Below are 23076 nucleotides of genomic sequence, written 5' to 3'. Positions count from 1 at the left end.
AAAGAAAAGGATGAGGAAAAGAAATCAGCTAGGAAGGAGCGACTCGGAATGATCTGCTATACGCTTCGATGGTTTGAGTAGCCAACAAGGTGATTAAAAAATGAAATGGTGTTGCTAGAATTTCTCTTATTTTGGTGATGTAATGAGTCTGATGCCAGGAAAAAGTGTAATCTCATTTGCTTGAAAAGGACAGTTTCTTCTGTCTTTCGAACGCAACTCACAACAAGACAAATTGAAGCGTTCCATCTCAATCTCCGCCCAAGCAACAAAAGCTATACAAGAAACGCAGTTACATCAGAATGCTAACTGTTGCAAACTTGACGAATCACAATCTCTACATAGATTCTTTGATCACCAAAAGTGAAAGCGAATAGACAAATTATTTATGATCACTCGAAGATTTCACCTATTGTTTTTAGGCCTTATCTCGATTCCCTCTATGATTAGACCCTTCTTCCAATCGCCTCCCTTTATCTCCAACAAGCTTATATTGACTTCCCCATCATCTCCCTCGTCGATGTAGAACTCACCCAGTTCCAGCTCCATCCAATCATCGTTCCTTGCCTGAGGGGCTCCATCCACTTCTTCGGCTTCCTCTGCTGCTGCCTCAGCTTCCGCAGTCATCATCAACCGGCGGCAGCGTACGCAATACCCAAACAAAGCACTGGCCCTCCGTGCATGCATATGGCTGAGCATGTCACTTGGCTGCAAACACACCGTTTTCGTCGACGAATGCCCTCCGACCTTCACTGATGCTTCTTGGGGCGGATAGCCGAGACCATGTGATACATCGGAGATTCGGAAGATGAGATAGGCAGCGTAGGTTGTTCTCTGAGAAAGCATTCTACTTTCGATCTTGCCACGAATCTCCAACCAGCATACGTCGATCAGTTCAGCAACCTCCGCAAACCTTCCACGGGGAAAGTTACCATCAACAATCATGTAATATATTAGCTGGGCTATGCATTCTAGCATGCCAATGAGGCTGTAACACAGATAGCATTGCAGGTATTGCTTATAAATAGATCTAATTAGACTACATCAAGCAGGCAGGCATGTCCAACATGATTCAATAAACGAGCACAACCTAGGCATCAGGGTACTTGTCCACTGATCAGCCATTTAAATCACCCGTGACAAGAAGCTCAAGCATGCAGCATAATAGATAAATGAGTACGTCAAATGGATCTATGTAATGAGAGTACCGGCTACAAGTCCTCAACTAAGACTGGGATTACAGAACTATGGATCAGAAGTTCGTGTATGAGCTAATAAAAGGTACCCATTTTCTTAACAAAAGGCTTGGTTTTCAGAGTTACGATCCGAAGAGGGAAGAAAGTGTGGGAGATTACCACATACCTGGATTCAGGTAGGCAATCCCACGTCCAATACTGCGGAGTATCTGCCCACGTAATGAACAGCTCTCTGGCGGAGAGCATGTAGCACTTGGCCCCGCTCGATCTGTCCAGTGAGAAACTCTGCAAAGATGAACATAAATCAATTTCAAGAGACATATCAATATGTGAGTGAAAGACGCTCGATGGGATGGATCATAGGTGACAACATTATAACAAACTCCTTTGTGGAATCGGAATGATCAAAGTATACCCTTGTTCTTCCAAATAAAAGAACTTTTTTTTTTGCTGAATTTGATTAGAGATATATCCGAACAACAGCTTAGTTTTTGCTGCAACATAATTGTAGAAAACGAGAGTGAGGGGATTTGTACTAACCATCTTGCCGTCGTCGATGAGGATGGGATCGCAGAGGCGAAAGAAGATATCCCGCTTGGAGGAAGAGGAGGAGAACTCGACGGGATAGACAGCGCGGGAGACGAGCGACTGCCAATCGGTGGGCAGGAAACGGTCCCAGACGGTGTCAGAAGTGGCGGCGCCGCGGAAGGCGGCCGAGACGGCGGATAAGCGGCACGCGTCCCGGGGCGACGTGAGGGAGATGGAGTGAGCGACGCAGAGGTCCGGAAGACTCTCGATTCCCGACTCTCCCATCTCCATATCGCGCTCGATCCGTCGCCTGTTCCTCGCTCTCCCTTCTGTGAGCAGGGTAAAGTAAAGGAAGCGTGCTTTTGGTTTGGCTGGATGGATGGAATCAGCCCGCGGGGATTCGGTATATATACACGCCTTACGGAGGGGAACAAGCATAAGGGACGGGCCCCGCCGCGTGGTCCCGAGACAGCAAGCTTAGCCTCGAAGCATTCGAACCCGCCGCAAAAGAAAATTCCACGTGGCGAATAAACAAATACGATTAAAAAAAGAAACCCAAGCTGATCTCAACCGTCGATTACTGTGATCGGGGATCATTTGATTGACCCGAAGAGAGGTCCAAAAGCGGCCCGGATTTGGGTTGGCGCTTCCAAAAAGGAGTCCGCCGTGGTTCCAGCAGCCATGTTCTGATGACTCACCATTAGCAACTGCCACGTTCGAAAGCGTACAGTTTATGGCACTTTCGGCCCTTGTCTCCCCTAGCTACGAAGAGCGCTGCGCTCTCGTCGGTGAAGTCCGACGCCGGATCCCACTACCAGGTGCCGCAGCTTTCTTTTACAGACTGTGCCTGTTCCCCACAATGCCTCCAACGCAAAGCTACCGAACAGTGTGCTTTATAATCACCGCTTCTTTTCCTCACTTTTCGTAATATAAGAATTCCAAATTAGATTTGTGCCCCTTTTTCTCCCTTGATCAAGGAAAACCCAGTAAAAGGAGCAAAAGAGTGAAGGATTGTAAAGCTGTGTTGGCGCTCCGGGCGGCTCTGGCGACAAGCGAGCGAAGGCCGCTGGTGGTGCTGCTCCCTCTTCGGCGGGTTCCGGTGCCAAGCGCGCCGGCGCTACCGTGCACTCCTCCTTGAGCTCCGGCACCAAGGGCACGGGAGGCGCGGGCCGGTCTGACGATATGTGGGTGGATGGCGCTGGTGATGCTGCCGGGGCTTCTTCGTCTCCCCTTGCCCCGGGGCTTCCGGATCCTGGCGCCCCTCCTGGCAAAGCTCCTTCCTCTACTTCATCCTTCTGCTTCCTCTCTTCTGGAGTTTTCGATCGTATAAAAAATGCTTCTCAAGATTTTATTGAGTTTGATGACTCCTTGTAACCTGAATAGAGGAAGCCTAGGCTTATGGTGGGGGGCAGATTCCTTAGGAAAACTTCCTCCTCCTCGTGATGCTCTGAAAGCTAGTGTTCAAACTATGGTCTTCCTCCACATGCCCTTTAATTCTGGACATGGCCGGCGGCTATTTCCTCTTACGGTTCCCCTCTGAGGCTGATGCAATCACAACTGGGCTCTTGGCAAGCCAAAACAAACTGGCAGAGGGGGAGAGGGGGGGAAGAGTAGGGAAGACAGAGGCTGGAGAGAGAGGGGGAGGAGGTGGAGGGGCAGGGGGAGGGGGAGGCGGAGCGCAGTGAGAGTGGGGGAGGACGTGGAGGGAGAGACGGGGGAGGGAGGCGGAGATGACGAGGAGAAGAGAGCGTCGGAGGAGATGGGAGGGGAGGGGGGTTTGTGAGGATAACAAATAGCAACGGTTGTTAATAGTGAAAAAAATTACCAATTGCAATTTTTTTTTCTTCTAATTTTAATATTTTTATTTTTAATTTTACAAATGGATATAAATAATCTTTTAACTTATCACTCAATTTCAATTCCAAGACCCATTAACTCTTTCCATTTTTTATATTTTTTCGTCGATGATGAATCTTGATTAACAATAAATTAAAGATAAGATAAAGTATTTGATATAATTATCTTTATATGTTCATGTTTTTTAATTTTATTCATGATTTAGATAGTATTTATGAGGTTTTTGATTGACTTTTGTAGTCACTTGTACAGAGATAAAATTATTAAAAAAATTATTTAGATAGTTCAAAATATCAATCATCTTAGCACTCAAGATCTACCTAGGTGACACAAGATTGGATTGACTTTTGAGGTAGTGTTTAGGATTGGTTCGTTGTTTAATTATGCAGAAGTGTTATGTGAGGATTTTTTACCATGACAAACAATCATAAACCATTTGTTGTACGATCATTTAGAGCTTGTGAAATCTATTTTTATATTTTATATTATCTATCAAACGTTGAAATGTTTATATGTGGGATCTCAAATATAACACTCATTTTAACATGTTTTTCTTTTGTAGAACTTTAGGAGACCATAAAGGTTATGAAGATGTTCATCTTTTACGAACGGATATATAAGGGTGCCACACAACTTACACCAAGCCACCTAAGACAAGCACACTTAAAAATCTTTACATGCAAATATGAGAGACCTAGCAAGGCTATAATGTGGGTAGCTAGCATGTCTGTTCGTTTAAGGGAAATGAGTATAGAGATGTAGGAAAATAAGTCACTTATAAAAGTGGGCATCCGATATTAGTATTCAAAGGAATGACTGATCCTTCGTGTAAGAGGCACCACAAAAATAAGTGAACTAGGAAGAACATATAGCATGCAAAGGTTGGGATGGCTGACATAGCTTATCATTGGCAACCTAACTTAATGAAACTTAATGCAAGTGGGGGTACTTAACAAAAGATGAGATTGTGCAAAGAGGGATGAGTTGCGTGACAATCGAAATAGTTTGTACAAAACTCGTAGTGACAAGAAAAATTGTCAACCCGAAGAATTCAATACTCATGCAATGTCTTATATACGGAGGACAAACTATCTATGACCATCCCAAGTTGATTGAAATTTAGCATCATGGAGTGTGAAAACTGATAAAATGAGAGAATAAAGAATAAAATTGTAAAGGTAAAGAGAAAAGCACGTTCCAATTAGTATCACATGAAGTCTATTTATACATGTGAAAGAGAAGATTTTTTAACTAAGCAGAGAGATTTTCTCGTGCAGTTGAGGAAATCTCTATTATCAGAAGAAATCACTCTGTTATCTTGCCTCCGCAAGATCGAGCTCCTGTCAAAGATACCGATTTTGGACCGATGCAACAAAAATAGTTTGCGGGCTAGAGGCTTCGTGAGTGAGTCTACTAGTTGATCATCCATACGGACATGAGAGACACGAAGTTGATGTCTAACAACTTGATCTCGCACAAAGTGAAAGTCGATGGCAATGTATTTTATGCGTGAGTGGAACACTGGATTGACACATAAGTAGGTAGCTCCAACATTGCCACTATATATTGTAAGAGTATATGTAGAGCTGACTTTGAGTTTCTTGAGGAGATTTGTGACCCAATTGAGTTCAGCAACAGCGGTAGCAATAGCACGATATTCAGCTTCAGTTGTAGATCAGGTAATTGTCTTTTGCTTCTTAGAACTCCAATTGATTGGATTAGACCCAAGAAAGATGACATACCTTGACATGGAGGCTCTATCATCAAAGTTTCCTACCTAATCAGCATCAGTAAAGGCATGAAGATGAAGTGGAGTGGTTTTGCGGAGAAAAAGACCATGATTAAGGGTCCCTTTAAGATACCGCAAAATTCGTTTAACCGTAAACCAATGCATAGCAGAAGGCTGGTGCATGTATTGAGATAATTTATTGACTGCAAATGAGATATCTGAACGGGTGAGAGCCAAGTACTTGTCGGTATTGAGTTGAGTCCGTGGTAGGGTTGTCATCACATAATTTGAGTGATTTACTAGTAGAGAGAGGAGTAGCAACTTTTTTTGCATCCTACATATTTGTCTTTGATAATAAGTCTTGAATATACTTTCTCTGTGAGAGGAGGAGACCTGAGGATATAAATGTTGCTTCCATTCCCAGAAAATAGCTCAAGGGTCCTAAATCTTTGAGGGAGAATCGATCAGTCAAATTTTTTAAAAATGTCTGAATCTCCAAGGGATTATTGTTTGTAATAATAATATCATCTATATATACTAGAAGATATATTGTATTTTCATGTTGTCATCGTAGGAATAATGAGATATTAGACTTGGAGTTGATGAAGCCAATTGATATTAGAAATGATCCAAGTTCAGTATACCAAAGCTCTTAGAGCTTGACAGAATCCATAAATAGTTTTTTATAATTTGTAGACATGTCTCGGATATTGATGATGAACAAAGCTAAGGGATTACTATATAAAGACATCTTCAGTTAGAGTCCACTGTAAAAAGGCATTGTTAACATACAGTTGTCGTAAGTGCTAGCCTCTGGAGATGGCCAAACTTAGAATAAGCCGAATTGTTGTGGGTTTAATTACAGGACTAAAAGTCTCTGTGAAGTCAACTCCAGGTCGTTGATGAAATCCTTTGGCTACTAATCATGCTTTATATTGAGCAACGGACCCATCGGGATTTCGCTTAATTCGGAAGACCCATTTACACCCGATGATGTTTTGTGTAGGATGAAAAGGTACAAGAGTCCATGTGAAGTTATGGAGTAGAGCATTATATTATTCACATATGGCTTTACGCTAGTGAAGAGATTTTTAGGCTTGAGTAATTGTGATAGGTTCATTGGTCTCGGGAGAGGATTCGGTGATAGCATGTAGGCCGAGAACCTAACGTGGTTTAAAGATATCACTTTTTGAGCAAGTTGTCATTGGATGTATAGGAACTATAAGTTGTGTTATTGGTATGGGTGGTGGAGAGGCATCAACTAGGGTCGGGATAGGCTGAGATATATTAGTGGCACTAGATAAAGAAGATTGTTGTATTTCTGAGGATATTACTTCAGTAATAAGGGAAGCTTGTGAAGAAGGAAGAGGAGAAGGAATGGAGGGAGTGGGGAGCTATTGAACCGGGAGAACTCCATTGGACCTATCTGTCCTCAGTTACCGTATACCTATAGTCCATCATCTATCTAATATCTCAAAGACTGTATACCGGACATGGTGCTGTTAGACCCATACAGTTTCTATTCGAGTCTCGCTCTAATCAGATTCTCATGGAGAACTCTCTCTCTCTCAATCCGAATGACCTTGGCCTGGGATTTGTCTGAGTAAAACATATGTGACATTCCTCTCATAACACCGAGAGTGGATGATCCTCTATCGACACTCAATAGTTCTTGTAAGGTTGACTACCACTCTCGATTACCAGTTGTGCTAGATCTAGAACCTCCAGACATATAAGTCCAGCATCAAAGAATGAAGTACTTATACATGATATCCTTGGTGTCTCAAGTCTAAGGACCAAATACACTACTAGGACTACAGAATTGCTATCTGACAATAAGGTATCATCAACCATCCAGCATGCCGTAAGCGGATCAATCAATTAACTCATTCCCCAATGAGCACCTGTATTGTATCCCTAGTGTCCCCACACGAGCAACTATGAGACCACCTGTATCGATTATATGGATGAGTATATAATACACTAGTCTGTCTGGTTATCTTGATGTCTCTCTTGAGCAACTTATGACCAGGATTATTCAGGATATATATTTAAAGGCAAATCGGTCTCATTATCGTGATCTCATCATGATCCAATTCCCATTGCATAGATCTATGGACATCACAATATATTCAAGCAACAGACAATATAAAGTGATAAAATATTAAATGATAATAATAAGCAAAAAGACTGCGTATCAAATCACACGTGCCATCACTCACGTGATTGGCTTGTAGGACACTTCTAGCAAAAGCTAGTAACTACCTTGATGTATGAAGTATAACTCTCAATGTGGTGAGCGAAATCAAGTATCCTTAGTATTCTTAGCTCTTGAGAGAATGAGCGAAACTAACTACCCAACAATCTTAGTTATCTAGCAGAGGAGTTACGCATATGTTTAAAGACCCTTCGAAGAGAGGTTGTGACAGATTAGTTGTCAAATTCTCGCCAATGATGATCGTTCTACCAAAGGTAGTTTATCTATTTTATTTCCTAACAAAATGATAATAGAAAATGAAGATGATGTGAACGAAGGTGATGACAAAGAAAAAAAAAGAATCAATAGACAAATTTTACAAAGAAAATACCTTAAAATTTTAAAGTCTGTAAGGTTATACTCGTTAAAGCTCAAACATGCATTCATCTGGTTCAACTGATGTGAGACATTTAAGGGATTTATGCACAATATGGAAGGCCTTTTCTTTCATACAAAGGATTTGTATGGACCAACGAAGATTAGTACAACTTGATTGAGCCCAAACTAGAGTCAGAATCATTAGTGAGTTAAAGTAATATTGGCAAATCAGAGTTCAGCTGCTCAACAATAACGACAAAGAGCAACTAGAAGCTAGCATGTATATTGTAACTAAAACAAAGGATTAAAGATTCAACAAAAACAAAGAGATACAACATCTACAAAGGCTTCAACGAGAATGTTAAAGGAATAAGTGACTAAGAATGTCATAAACAATCATGTAAGCAAAATGTCTTTAGATTTTATTTATAATTTAGGCATCAAATAGGGGGTTTATAGTAGACTTGACAATTTTGGTTGGCTTTTGTGAATGTTTCAAGCTTATACACACAGGTTATGTGTGAAAAAATCATTGCTCAAAGGTAAAACTATTAAAAAATAAACCATCCAAGTGGCGATTTTGGATGTTTTATAGGTGTATTGAATAACGCAAAATGTCAATCATTTTAGCACATTAGATTACCTAGGTGACATAAGACTTGATGGGCATTTAGGATAGTGTCTAGGGCTATATTGTAACCTAGGTCCTTAAGGGTGTCATGTGAGCACTTGTGGAGATTTTTAATCGTCATTGACTGCTTTAGATCTTATGTTTCATTACCGTTTAGAGCGTGCAAAGTCTATCTTTATATTCTACATTATTTATTAAATATTTACTAAAATGTCTACTTATGAAACCTTGCATATAAAACTTTTTCTAGCCCGTCTTATCTTTTATAGGTCCTTAAGGGATCCTAAAAGGTTATAGAGAGGCTGATCCTTTATAAATGAACACATAAGAGAGTTGCATAACTTAGGCAAAATTAGTTAAGTCCATGATAAAGTGATGGTGAGCGATGTCTTCCTCTGCATTGAGCGATGTAGAGCAATGAATGATACTCAATGAGTAGGGATGACATCGAACAATAACAATTATCCTAGACTCGATGCAGGCCATGGGACAATGTTAGTGTCGGAGAGGATAAGAGGCATGGTCTTGCACTGGATTGGTGTAGGCATGCGATATCCCTTCTACTTGATTTAATAATAGACCTTAAAGTAGAGGTCAAGTGGCTTGAAGCCGTTGGACTTAGTCTTCTTCATCTCTTTCATCCACCACTTCAGCTCCTTTCTGGAGCTTACCCCCACCATCATCTCCATCACCTCTTATATCTCTACCATGGTGATTCCTTCTTGAGTCTTGATCGACTTTCTTGAGAGTTTTTTTTTTTGTCTATTCTCGCCATGGGAGAGAGAAGAGATAGATGAGCAAAGGGACGAGACGGGTTTTTGTTAAGGCTAAGTTAACTTATACTTAAGAACGAGTGGGGATGATGGTGTCAAGCAACATCGGATGGCAGAATGGCATTGAGCGATGTTGACGCACATAGTTTTCCAGTGGATGAAATAAGGAGTTGTAATAATAAATATATAATTGGTAATTGGGAGACTATAAATAGTAAAATTATATATTTATTATTTTTTAAGGGTTTGCCAATAGCAAACTTCTTAATTAATTTAATATTTTATAATTAATTATTTTCTTTGGGAGAGTCTCTCTTTTCTCTTATTTAAAGAGGGCAACTTGTCTTGTTAGGAAGGTGAAGGATGAGGAGGAGGGTGAAAGAGGTAGGGATCCTTCTTAGGTTTTCTTTTTATATTTTGAAAGTTTATTGTAGGATTTGTTACCCATCATTTTGTTGGAATTTTAGTTGAAGAAATAAGGGATTATGAGAATAAATATATGATTAATAATTGAGGAACTGCAAAAGTAAAATTATATTTTATCATTTTTATAAGGGCTTGCCAATAGCAAAAAAGGGGTTGCCAATAGCAAACTTCTTAATTAATTTGATATTTTATAATTAATTTTTTTCTTTGAGACAGCCTCTCTTTCCTCTTATTGAAAGAGGGCAACATGCCTTAGTTGGAAGGTGAATGATGAGGAGAAGGGCAAAAGAGATAGGGATCATTTTTAGGTTTTTCTTTCATATTTATGAAGTTTATTATAGGATTTATTACCCATCCTTTTTTGAAATTTTAGTGGAAGAAATAAGAGGTTGTGAGAATAAATATATGACTGATAATTGAGGAACGGTAAAGAGTAAAATTATATTTTATCATTTTTATAGGGGTTTGCCAATAGCAAAAAGGGATTGTCAACGGCAAACTTCTTAATTAATTTGATATTTTATAATTAATTTTTTTCTTTGAGAGAGCCTCTCTTTCCTCTTATTGAAAAAGGGCAACGTGCCTTCATTGGAAGATGAATGATGAGGAGAAGGGCAAAAGAGGTAGGAATCCTTTTTAGGTTTTTCTTTCATATTTATGAAGTTTATTGTAGGATTTGTTACCCATCCTTTTGTTGGAATCATTTTGGCATATGATGGGGGAAAATAGATATAGTTGACATGGAACGATGGATATGCTTTACTCGGTCTTGGCTCAACTTGCGATAGGAGTCCCTCAATCCATTTAACGAGCTCCCATAAGGGTTGAGATGTACTCAATACCAATATCAAATGGGATCCCCGACATGATCCTTTTGATACCTAAGTCAGATCCAAAATAGATTAGGTGAAGCTTTAGATGAAAAGTGTCATACCTCGATAGTTATGCTCAAGTTATCTTTTCTAATCAATTTATATTTGGTCGCTAGCGGTCAAAGAGAATATTTTGCATGACAAAATAAATTCTCCGAATATTGTCCTCCGTGTCATAATCAAATCTAGATTTGTTTTATTAAATTTTCATTGGAAAGTACAATCTTCTTATCAATCACAATCGAATCTAGTAGTGCCTTAAAGATATGAGACAATAATTTAAACAAGAAAAAGAACTTGTCTCAACCGAACTTACATGCAATCCCCATTTATCCAAGGCATTATGGATGAATCTAATTCTCAATAATTTCATCTCTCGACCTTAGAGTCTTCTTATGGAAGCTTGGATATGTCTAAATACATTGCTTGTTTCGTGTCCCCATTGCTTGTTTGGTACCTCCACAATGTGATCTTTACATAAATATCTATTAAATCTCCTACTTTTCTGACACCAAACTAGTTCTAATGTTGATCCCAAATTGTCTCTGAATTAATTTTGTGATGAATTCTAATAAACCATACCCTTGGCAATGGCTGAGTTGCCAACAAGGTGATTAAAAGCTTAACTAGTGTTGCTAGATTTTTTTCTTTTTCTTTTTGGGTAATTAGACTAAAGCCAGGAAAAACTGTAATCTCGTTAGCGTGAAAAGGATAACGCCTGTCTTTCATACGCAACTCAAAACAACACAAATTGAAGCGTTCCATCTCAATCTCTGACTGTCCAAGCAACAAATCCTATACGAGAAACGCAGTTACATCAGCATGCTTACAGTTGCAAACTTAACCTCCAACATATCTTCTTGATCATCAAAAGTGAAAACAAATAGACAAATTTTTTATGATCACTCGAAGATTTCACCTACTGTTTAGGCCTTATTTCGATTCCCTCTATGATCAGACCACTCTTCAAGTAGTTTCCCTTCACCTCCAACAAGCTTATGTTAACCTCCCCATCATCTCCTTCGTCGGTGTAGAATTCACCCAGCTCCAGTTCCATCCAGTCATCGTTCCTTGCCTTGGGGGCTCCATCCACTTCTTCGGCTTCCTCTGAGTCTCCATCTACTTCTTCGGCTTCCTCTGAGTCTCCATCCTCTTCTTCGGCTTCCTCTGAGTCTCCATCTACTTCTTTGGCTTCCTCTGAGTCTCCATCCTCTTCTTCGGCTTCCTCTGAGTCTTCGCAGCAGCAGCATATTTGATACTTATACGAAGGACTGGCCCTCTGGGCATCACTTTCGCTGAGTATGTCTATAGGCAGCAAACACACCAGTTTCGTCGACGTATACACTCCAACCTTCACTGATGCTTCTTGGGATGGATTGGTGAGACCATATGCCTCATCAGAGGTACGGTAGATGAGATAGGCAGCATAGGCTGTTTTCTGAGAAAGCATTCTACTTTCGATCTTGCCACGAATCTCCAACCAGTATACGTCGAGCAGTTCAGCAACGTCCGCAAACCTTCCACGGGGAAAGTTACCATCAACAATCATGTAATATATTTGCTGGGCTATGCATTCTAGCATGCCAATGAGGCTGTGACACAGATAGCATGCAGGTATTGCTTATGAATGGATCTAATTAGACTACATCAAGCAGGCAGGCATATCCAACATGATTCAATAAAGGAGCACAACCTAGGTATCAGGAGACTTGTCCACTGATCAGCCATTTCAATCACCCGTGACAAGAAGCTCAAGCATGCAGCATAATAGATAAATGAGTACGTCAAATGGATCTATGTAATGAGAGTACCGGCTACAAGTCCTCAAGTAAGACTAGGATTACACAAGTATGGATCAGAAGTTCGTGTATGTGCTAATAAAAGGTACTAGTTTTCTTAACAAAAGGCTTGGTTTTCAGAGTTATGTTATGAAGAGGGAACAAGTGTGGGAGATTACTACACACCTGGATTCAGGTAGACAACGCCACTTCCAATTCCAGGGAGCATCTGCCCACGTAATGGACAGCTTCCTAGCGGAGAGTACGTAGCACTTGGCCCCGCTCGATCTGTCCAGTGAGAAACTCTGCAAAGACAAACATAAATCAAGTTCAAGAGACATCAATAATTTGAATGAAAGACGCTGGATGCGATGGACCAAAGGCGAAGACATTATATCAAACACCATTGTACAATCGGAAAGATCAAAGTATACCCTTCTTCCTCCAATTAAAAAACTTTTTTGGGGCGGGGGGTTGAATTTGATTAGATATCTAACGGAACAACAACTTAAAGTTTTGCAACAACATAAGCTTATAAAAAGAAATCACACCAGAAAACGAGAGGAGGGGTTTTGGACTAACCATCTTGCCGTCGTCGATGAGGATGGGATCGCAGAGGCGGAAGAAGATATCCCGCTTGGAGGAAAAGGAGGAGAAGTCGACGGGATGGACAGCGCGGGAGACAAGCGACTGCCAATCGGAGGGCAGGAAGCGGTCCCAGACGGTGTCAGAGGTGGCGGCGGCACGGAAGGTGGTCGAGACGGCCGATAAACGGCACGCCACCCGGGGCGACGTAAGGGAAATGACGTGAGCGACGCACAGCTCCGGAAGCTTCTCCGTTCTCGACTCTCCATTCTCCATGTCGCGCTCGATCTGACGACCGCTCCTTTCTCTCCCTCTCTCTTTCTGTGAAAAGGGCAAACAAAAGAATGCAAGTTTTTGTGTTTGATGAATGAGCGGCTTTGATATATATAGACGCCACACGAGCGGAGGCACATGGTACGGGCCCCACCGTGTGGTTCGGAGAAAGCGAGCTTAGCCTCGTAATCCGAGGCAAGAGAAAATTCCACGTGGCCAAGAAACAAATACGACTCAAAGAAAAGAAACCCAGCTGATCTAAACCGTCGACCTCATGATTAGTGTGATCGGGGATCATTTGATCCGAAAAGACTTCCAAAGACGACTTCGCCATGGCTTTGTGCTCGCGGCGCTTTCCCTGTTCTGATGACTCACCATTAGCACTGCCACGTTACGAAGCGTATGGTTTTTTGACCTTTCGGCTCTCTTCTCCCCTCGCCTCGGCAGAGTGCTGCTCTCTCCTCGGTGAAGTCCGAAGCCGGATCGAACTACCAGGTGTCGGAGCTTTCTTTTACGGACTGTGCCTGTTCTCCACGAAGACACCAATGCAAAGCTACAGAAGGGCTAATCATATATATTTTCCGCTGTAGTTATCTCCTTATGTATATTTTCGAGGCCCTGCTGCTCTGCTGAGCTACCCTCTCCTTCACCTCCTGCTGCACCAGCAACGCCAAAAGAAGAAGGCATCCGGGTCCCGTTCGACTCCACATTACCGTAAGATTCCTTGGTTGGCTCCAGGGAAGAAGCATATGCGGCGGACGACGAACTCGAATCGGACTGTGACTTGTCATTTGGGCCTTCTCCTCCGATCAGGCAATCATTCTCGGGACCAAACCTCCTACCGTAGCATGGCTCGAGTAGGTCGGAAGCGAAAAGCTTGCTGCATTGGGCATAAGAAACACCATGTCTTCTTCCACCGGCGGAGGCTGTTGGGTGGACCGTGGGAGCCACACCTCGCCATCAACTTCAACTAATCCTGAGACTCTGCCGCCGGTCATGGTCGTCTTGGCTCGGTCGTCGTCGCACGAACCCCTCTCGTGGAATCTCTTCAACCTCCTCCACTTATCCCACGGTCTGCCGTGGCCTTGCCAGCGCCAGCTAGCCCAAGCAGCAGGATGGACTTACTTGTATGTGACGTCAGTTAGTGAAGCCCAACCGTCGGCGAGCCCATTGGGGAAGGTTCGGAATAATCATTCCTTCCGTTAATTACATCTTCTGCACGTGACATCACGTGGCTTGATTAAGGAAAACCTAGTAATGATTTATTTTATTTCTTGACTATTTTTCTCACTTTTCCTAATATAAGAATTATATATTAAAATTGTGCTTCTTTTTTCCTTGATTAAGGAAAACCTAGTAATGATTTATTTTATTTCTTGAAGCAAAAAAATATATTAGGAAGGAAATTAATTAATTGTATTCTTTAGGAGAGTCTCTGTCTTTCGGGGTAGCTCATCTAGTTTGAGAAAGTAAAGAATAAGGAGGATGGTAAAAGAGGTAGGGATCCTTCCTAGGTTTTCTTTTCATATTTTTGAAAATTCTTGTAAGATCCACTATTCATCCTTTTGTTAGTCATTTTGGAATTCGATTGAGAAAATCAATGATTAAAGGGTCAGACCTCAATAATCATGCCCAAGTTATATTTTATAGTCTATCCACTTTTCGTCTCTATCAACAAAAGAGAATATTCTATTCAACAAAAAATATTTTTTGAATATTTTCTATTTGATGGATACTAATATGTCAGATAATGGTTGGAGATTTTTGTCTCCTTCAAACTCTCCTTCATTGGCTTGACACATTGATTGTTGGAGCTTTTGTTAGTTGTGGATGAGTTTGTCTCTATCAAGAAGATTGGTGAACCATTGGATAAGTTTCCAAATTTCCAATGCTTAGCACAAGAAATACACATTGGGTAATCTTTGTTGTTTAGCTTGAGGAGAGCGCATCAAGCGATCTTCGATACTTAGTCTAAGGATGTCACATTGAGTAGTCTTCGATGCTTAGTCTAAGAAGGGCATATCAGGCAGCCTTCGATATTTAACCCGAGGGTGGTGCATTAAATAAATCTAACTTCAAGGCTTTCACTCGTAATCAAGACTCATGCCAATCAACATCGCAATGAGTGAGAGAGTTGTTGAGTCAATGAGGGAGTTGACAAGATGTCTAGCAAGAAGTGCGTTATTGGAAGTGAGGACGGATAGGAAACCTAAGAAAAAAAAAAAGATAAGAGATAGTTGATGGGATGTCTGATAATCAAAGTAGTGCATGAGGCTATAAGTGGTCTTTCAACAATAAAGGGACTCATTCGGCCTACGGCCTACTAAGCTCTCTAGAGTCTTCAATCTTCCAAACCCTATATCCTAATTTCTCATCCCTCGGACCTCAGAAGTGACCTTCTTTTTCTTCATCTCGGATTAGGAAGATGTCTTCTTCTGATTCAACTGAGTCCTGAACCCCCAACCAACAGATGATTAAGGGGCTCAAAGTCTTTGTCCTTGAATAGTCTGAAATCAAGAGGGGCTTTATCATTCTCTTCCACCGGTGATTAACAGTGGTGTATCCAAAGTCATCATCAACCTTCAAATTATGTAGGATTTTATAACCAAGATTCTACCTTGACCTTAGAGTACTTAAAGCACTTTCATCAGGATCCCAACTCATGATACTATCTCATAACCTTCAACAACTCACTAACACTCCCCTTTTCCTAACCACCAAAGAAAAGATTCAAGTGTTTTGATTGGCCAGTATACGCACAGTTCAGTTTACTCGATAAGTGAGTTAAATGGTATCGATGTGTAACATGCTTGGTTACATATTACAAGCAATACCATGAATAGGAATTCCTAACCTAATGTCCATGGTATGCTGGTTGTCTTCAACCGAATCTCGAATCCATCGCCTAGCAGTCTCATTGTATTATCTGCAACGTTCCAAATAGAAAAACAGCTCCGGATATCAGTTCTTCAGAAGATACTTGAATTTAAAGGACTGATATATATATATATATATATATAGAGGTCGAGTTTGAGAGTCCCTTTGAGATATCGTAGGACTCGTTTTATTATAGACCAATGTGTAGTGGAGAGTCGATGCATAAATTGTGATAATTTGTTGACTACAAATGAAATTTTTGGATGCATAAGAGATAAGTACTATAAGGAGCAAAGTACTTATCAGTATTTTGTAGGATTCATAGTAGGGTTGTCATCATATAATTTGAGTGATTCAATAATAGAGAGTGGAGTGGCAACCTATTTGGCATTCTGTATATGTGTCTTAGATAGTAGATCTTGAATATACTTCCTTTGAGATAAAAAGAGTCTGAAGATGTGTATATTTCTTCCACTATCAGAAAGTAGCTTAAGATTCTTAGATCCTTGATAGAGAATCGATCTGTCAACTGCTTGAGGAATTCCTTGATCTTTTTGGATTATTTTTTATAACGATGATGTCATCCACATATATTAGCAGATATATTGTATTTTCATTTTATTATCATAAAAATATGGAGATGTTAGACTTAGAGTTGATGAAGCCACTTGATGCCAAAAACAAGTTCAGTGTACCAAGCTTTGGAGCTTGACGAAGTCCATAAATATTTTTTTATAGTTTACAAACATATCTTGGATATTGAAGATGGATAAAGTTAAAAGGTTGCTACATAAAAACATCTTTAATGAGGGTTCCTTATAAGAAATCATTATTAACATCCAATTATTGTATGTGCTAGTATTTTATAATAGTCAAACTCAAGAAAAGTCATATTGTTGTTGGTTTAACAACTAGACTAAATATCTCTATGAAGTGAACACATGATCGTTGATGAAACCCTTTGGCCACTAAGCATACTTTATATATGACAACTCATCCATCTGGGTTCCACTAACCTTTTTACCTGCTGTTCCTTTATTTCTGTAGAAGCTTCCTGCCATGAAATAAATGAAATCACAAATAGCTTGCTGACCTCTCAAATTGCTTAAAAGCTAATCAAGTGATACACAACTTGTCACCTAAAATCTATTCCCTCTGCAAGCTATGTGATTTGTCCAACTTGTACCAGGGAGGACATGATTATGTAAAATTCTTTAACAAGGAACGCAATCAAACTGAAAGAAGAGAAGATGAAATGAATGACCATATGATGTTCCATGAATATTTGATGTTTTAACTTGAATTAACAAAAAAGAGAGAGAGAAATTTGAACTGAACAATAACAAGATATCACTTCTCATTCAGCATTTTGTCATGCTATACAAGAACACAGAGCACCTTGGTGGGCTATAACCAAAACTTTAGATGCAGAATGACAACCACAAAGCTCTTCAAGAATTGTAAACATTGCTATAAAAGTGTGACACTGAATTAACTTCTGAAGTAGCCTATACTACTACTTTTTCACAATGCTCAGGGATGAAAGATTAGCTTGACAATAGAATAGAAGCCACATATTGGTATGATGATTTCTTTGTACTGCATTATCAGGAGACCAAGAAAGTTTAACAACTTTAGATGATCAACTAGGAGTGCTTTCTTGCTTCACTAGCAAAGTGTAATAGCAAGTCGAAGTGCTAAGAATAAAGGATAGCAAAGAACTGTTTTCGAAGGGAAAGAATAGTTGTATGGTAGAGATATTGCCACATATATGTACTCGAATATGCATGCATGAAAGACAACTCCAGGCAAAAGAACATGCTTTGAGCATACATGTACTCGAATATGCATGCATGAAAGACAACTCCAGGCAAAAGAACATGCTTTGAGCATACATGTACTCGAATATGCATGCATGAAAGACAACTCCAGGCAAAAGAACATGCTTTGAGCAAGCATGGCATAAGGAGCTCTATATGATGCCATAACTTAGTGAGATGGATTGTAACAAAAACGAATTTTCTGATTGTTAAGGTCAACGACTATCATTTAAATTTAAGAATGTGTACTTGTATTTCGGTTAGTTTCTTTTCCAAAGCTTCAGGATGTGTCATGTACTTGGAATGCTGTCTTAGGTGGATGCATCATGTACAAAGACACACTTTACGATGAGTCAAATGTTTCTATACTTGGTGGATACAACATGCACAAAGGGAGTACCTTGGGTTGCATCATGTATTTTTGTCTTAAGTAAATAAATAATGCACAAGGTGGACACATTTGTCACATTGGATACCTTGGATGGCATTTTGTCTTGGGTAGGAGCATCATGTACAAAGGGGATGCGTCACATGCAAATTAAATGCCATGGGGTTGTCGGATGCATCAATATAACCATGTACATTTATATTGTATTCTTAAACAAAAGTGATGAAGTAATGTGGTGGCAAAAGATTTTAGATTTAAACCTTAGGAGGTACAAAAGCCTTTTCCTTTCTTAAAGAAAGAAGGCATGATGGACTTGGGCCAAGATGGGCCCATGTGAGCCAAAGTTGGGCTACTCGAGCAATTCGGCTTGACCTGAGCCGATTGGGCTGCATTGATGCGAGCCGAGCTGGTCGGACAATTTAATCCGAACTGAACTGGTCATAATACCTTTTGCACAATGATTCGTACAATGATAAAGAGTTAAAGGCTTTAAAATGGATGGCATAACTTCAAGACTGAAGAAAGACGTAAGTTATTTTATGGGCCTGCAGAGATGAGGTGCCAACTTACTGAGGTCAAGTGATTGACGAAAGGAGTCTGGTAAGCGACTGAGGAGCGTACCGATAAGCCCTTTTGTGTAACTGTGGTAAAGAAGTCCTGCACATAAATAAAAGATCAAAGTTCCAAGTCATATGGGATTCAAAGATTTTCTTTTTCTTTTTCTTTTGACAAAAGGGAAGGGAGGTCAGGATTGAGTAGGCACAAAGGAAAAGGGATTGAGAGAGTGAGCTTGACTAGACCTCCTTAGAGGTCGAGAGAAAAATGGGCGCTCTGTAGCTGCAAGAGAAGGAAGTTGAAATGAAATTATTATTTAGCAATCAGATTAAAGCTAGGTGTCTAAAGAATGAAACTCACATATCGTGGTGGTCTTGGTACCCCCTTCAACGAGTTCATCCCAAGAGACGACGTTTCTGTGAGGCATTGCATCGAACACCTTACGGGGCGTATCCACCTCGCGCATTTGGAGTAGGCGTCGATGATTGGCCGAGGAGAGGAGGATAGCGTGATCCTCCACCGTTGTCACCATATCTCCCTGCTTCCGCGTGTCACTTCATGGATCTGCGATTTGGGACGGGACGCAAATCACCTCTCATTTGTTCGATTGATTGTCTCAAGCACGCACTGCTTGGGCTTCTTCTTCTGCGACATGACACGATCATAGATCTCCATTGCTTTTGTCCCCAGCCAAGCCCACCATGGAAACGCAGCTGTAGATGAAGAACATGGCATTATCATTGGGAAAAGAACGCATTGCAGGATACGCTGTCCAGAGTGGTGAAGGCATCAACTCTCCGACAAGTGCCAATCGATGAACTTTCTTGGGAACCTTTTTCTGACACCCATGTCCCCAGTTCCATCCATGTTTCGCGAGGCTTTTTTGCCTGACAAAACATGCACCATTTGCCACTTGTGTAATTTCTATATGTTTGACCGCTAATAATTGTTTTTTTTTTTTGGACGAATCCTCCGAAAAAAACATTTTTTTAGACTTTTTCAGAAGCAATACTATAATTTCTAAAGAGCCTGTTATTTAAAACCCTTTTTACTATTAATAACTTCTTTACTATTTATAATCTCTTAAAAAATTAATAAAATAATATTTTATTATTTATTGTTCCTCTAATTTTGATTTTTTTTTTCTTTCCTACATCCTCTACGATCATCGCCTACGAACCTTGCTATCGTGGATGCTCCTTGTTATGTCCTTGGTGCCATTGACCAAAGAATTAACACGGTCTTGTTTTGTCCTAAAAGCGCGAACTCGTCTAGAAGCCGAAGCGGATTGCGTGGGTGCAATTTGAGCATGAGGCTAGAGTGACAAGTGGACTCTTGAGGCTTTGTTGGCTCATGGTGATCGACTCGTGATCCTTCCCAAGTGCGGATCGTTTACTGAAGGAAGTTTAGAGACATCCTGAGGTGCGTCTTGGTCTTGTTTGGTGACGTTACGCATCACCACGAGGTGTAACTTGTCTGTTGGAGGAAATTTGAGTTCATCCCAAGGTGCTCCTTGGCCTTCCGAAAGCGCTCAGCGTCATTTTAATGTGCTTCTTAAACATGCTTGGATCCTGCACAAGCGGCCAATGTCGAGAGGATGTCCTGACCCAACCCTTCCGATACTCAAGTTAATAAAGTGGAGAGGGTTTAGTAGAGCTCAAGAGAGTTGAGATAAACTCCCCTTGCTTTCCCTGTCTATGATGTATTTTTATACTTTAAAGGAGGAAAAATAAGTTTGTGATGTCCTTTCTTATCATATAGGAAGAAAAGAGATTTTAGGATTACTTTCCTTGTCATAAAGGGGGCGAAGAAAGTTTATGATTGTCTTCTTACTATAATAAATGAGAACAAAGTCTATGTTTCTCTATTTTGAATATTTATATATGTTGGCAGATGACTTCGATGACACATGGTGATTGTGTGTCAACTGTTAATACATTCCTTATTTATACAAGTTGTCAACAAGCGAGAAGAAAAGAGGATGTCGTATTGGGGCTCTGCCATGGTGGGTATTGGCTAGACCGTCATAGCGGGAATATTGATCCGTCATGGCGATTTGCCATTGCAAGTCTTGGCTCGACTATAGTAGTTGGAGTATTGATCCACCATGGCGACTTCCGTCGTAGTGGGTCTTGGCTCGACCACCATAGCGAGAGTATTGATCTGCTGTAGTAGGTCTTGGCTCGATCGCCAAGTGGGAGTATTGATCCACCATGGCAATTTCCACCATAGTGGGTCTTAGTTTGATCATCATAGTGGGAGTATTGATCCATCGTGGCAACTTTCGTCGTAGCGATTCTTGGCTCAATCACCATAATGTGAGTATTGATTTGTCGTAGTAGCTTCCATCATAACGAATCTTTTTTTAGGGCAGATCCGATCATTAAGGAGGACCTTAATCAGTTGCTCTATCAGCTTGGGATGGGGGGCGGTGGGCCTTACCAAGGTCTCGAGGTCGATGAGTGGGACCTCCGACTTCATCTTTTGTTGTGGTGTGCTGAGTCATTTTTGACGTAAAGCACTTTAGTTGACTATTGATTGCAACGGGCCCGCCTAAGGATTTTGATCAGCCTTGAGCCGCTTTTAGGCCTATAGGGCTTCGATCTGTTGAGGTTTATGGCCCAAATCTTGTTGTGGTTATTTCTGGGATACCGCATGGGGATTTTGTATCGTTTTAGGCAAATATACGCTGGGTTGTTTAGCAGGAGATGAGGGGTCATCTTGTGCCCCTTTAGCTACTAAGAGGGGTTTTATTTAGCGCCCCAATCTCGTTGCTCCCATGTGCCTATTTGGACTTTGTTGATTGTTGTCTTTATGCCACTCGGGCTTTTCCTTGCAAGTATGGATCCCAGTGATCACGATCTTCTGGTACCCCCCCTCGAGCTTTTGAGCTCATAGGAGATCGAGTGAGGGTCTCAAGTCGGGCTGGAGCAATTTACAAAGTTATAGGCTCTAACACCTTCGGTCGGGGGTGGTGACTAGTCCTATCGAGGTCGTGAGTACTCGGTATGGGCATAGAAGATGTGTAAGTGTGTTGTGAAGACTATTCCTTCATTACAAGTGTCCCACTTGGAGACGGGGAGCCATGAGGGTTATTCTCCCCCCTCAAGGTTTCTCCTGGTGGGCCTGAGTCCTTGGCGCGAGGTGGGGGATGCATCGTTGAGAGGTCATCTTGTCAAGATATGTGTGCCAGCCTATCACGTTAGCCGAGGTCTCTTAGGCCCTAATCTCTTAACATGCTATGTTCTTGTCATCTAAGGTCATTCATGGCCTTTGAGATAGCCAATCGACCCCTTATGGCCTTGGAGGTCCCTATTATTGCTAGTCATAGGTGCCCAGCAAGCCAATCACGTGAGTGATGGCACGTGTGACTTGATATATAATCTTTTTGCTTATTATATTTTGGCGTATATCACTTTATAACTATTGCATAAATGCATACATATATTGTGATGTCCTTGGATTTGTGCAATGGGAATCGGATCGTGATGAGATCACGATAATGAGATCGATTCACCTTTAAACACATATCCTAAATGATCCCGGTCATAGGTTACTCGAGAGGGACATCGTGATAACCGGAAAGACTGGTGTGCTGTATACCCGTCCATATGATGGATGCAGCTGGTCTCATAGCTGCTCGTGTAGGGACACTAGGGATACAGTACAGGTGCTCATTGGAGAATGAGTTCACTGATTGATCCGCTTACGGAATGCTGGATGGTTGATGATGCCTTATTGTCAGACAGCGATTCCGTAATCCTAGTGGTGTATCTGGTCCTTAGACTTGAGACACCAAGGATGTCCTGTATGAGTGCTCCACTCTTTGATACCAGACTTATAGGTTTGGCTGTTCCCAGATCTAGTACAGCTGGTCATTGGGAATGGTAGTCGACCTTACGAGGGCTATTGAGTGTCAATAAAGGATCATCCACTCTCGGCGTCATGAGAGGAATATCCTATGTGTTCTTGCTCAGACAAATCCCTGGCCAGGGTCATTCGGGTTGAGAGAGAAAGAGTTCTCCGGGAGAATCCGATTAGAGCGAGACTCGAGTAGAAACCGTATGGGTCTGACAGCACCATGCTCGATATACGGTCTCTGGGATATTAGATGGATGAGGGACTATAGGTACATGGTAACTGAGGACAAACAGGTCCAATGGATTGGATTCCCCTGTATCGTCTGGGGACTACGGCGTAGTGGCCTAGTACGTCC

At 41.1% G+C, this 23076-nt stretch overlaps 1 protein-coding gene and 1 long non-coding RNA gene across 2 annotated transcripts; both read right to left on the bottom strand.

Moving 5' to 3' along the window:
- Window positions 1-232: 232 nt before the first annotated feature.
- LOC135672177 (uncharacterized) lies at window positions 233-13282 on the bottom strand. The gene is made up of 6 exons (XM_065180634.1): window positions 12945-13282; window positions 12549-12667; window positions 11506-12101; window positions 1734-2197; window positions 1360-1478; window positions 233-910 (listed from the first exon to the last, which is right to left on the bottom strand). The coding sequence occupies exons 1-6, from the start codon at window positions 13221-13223 to the stop codon at window positions 403-405; spliced, it is 2085 nt and encodes a 694-aa protein (XP_065036706.1). The 5' UTR covers window positions 13224-13282; the 3' UTR covers window positions 233-402.
- Window positions 13283-17430: 4148 nt separating this feature from the next.
- LOC108953013 (uncharacterized) lies at window positions 17431-19751 on the bottom strand. Its single transcript, XR_010513011.1, has 3 exons — window positions 19221-19751; window positions 19106-19142; window positions 17431-18962 (listed from the first exon to the last, which is right to left on the bottom strand). It is a non-coding gene; the product is annotated as an uncharacterized LOC108953013 (long non-coding RNA).
- Between the last annotated feature and the right edge of the window lie 3325 nt (window positions 19752-23076).

The sequence above is a fragment of the Musa acuminata genome, chromosome BXJ1-4 (assembly GCF_036884655.1).
Source record: "Musa acuminata AAA Group cultivar baxijiao chromosome BXJ1-4, Cavendish_Baxijiao_AAA, whole genome shotgun sequence".
Classification (NCBI taxonomy): Eukaryota; Viridiplantae; Streptophyta; class Magnoliopsida; order Zingiberales; family Musaceae; genus Musa; species Musa acuminata.
This window is presented reverse-complemented; position numbering and strand designations above follow the sequence as displayed.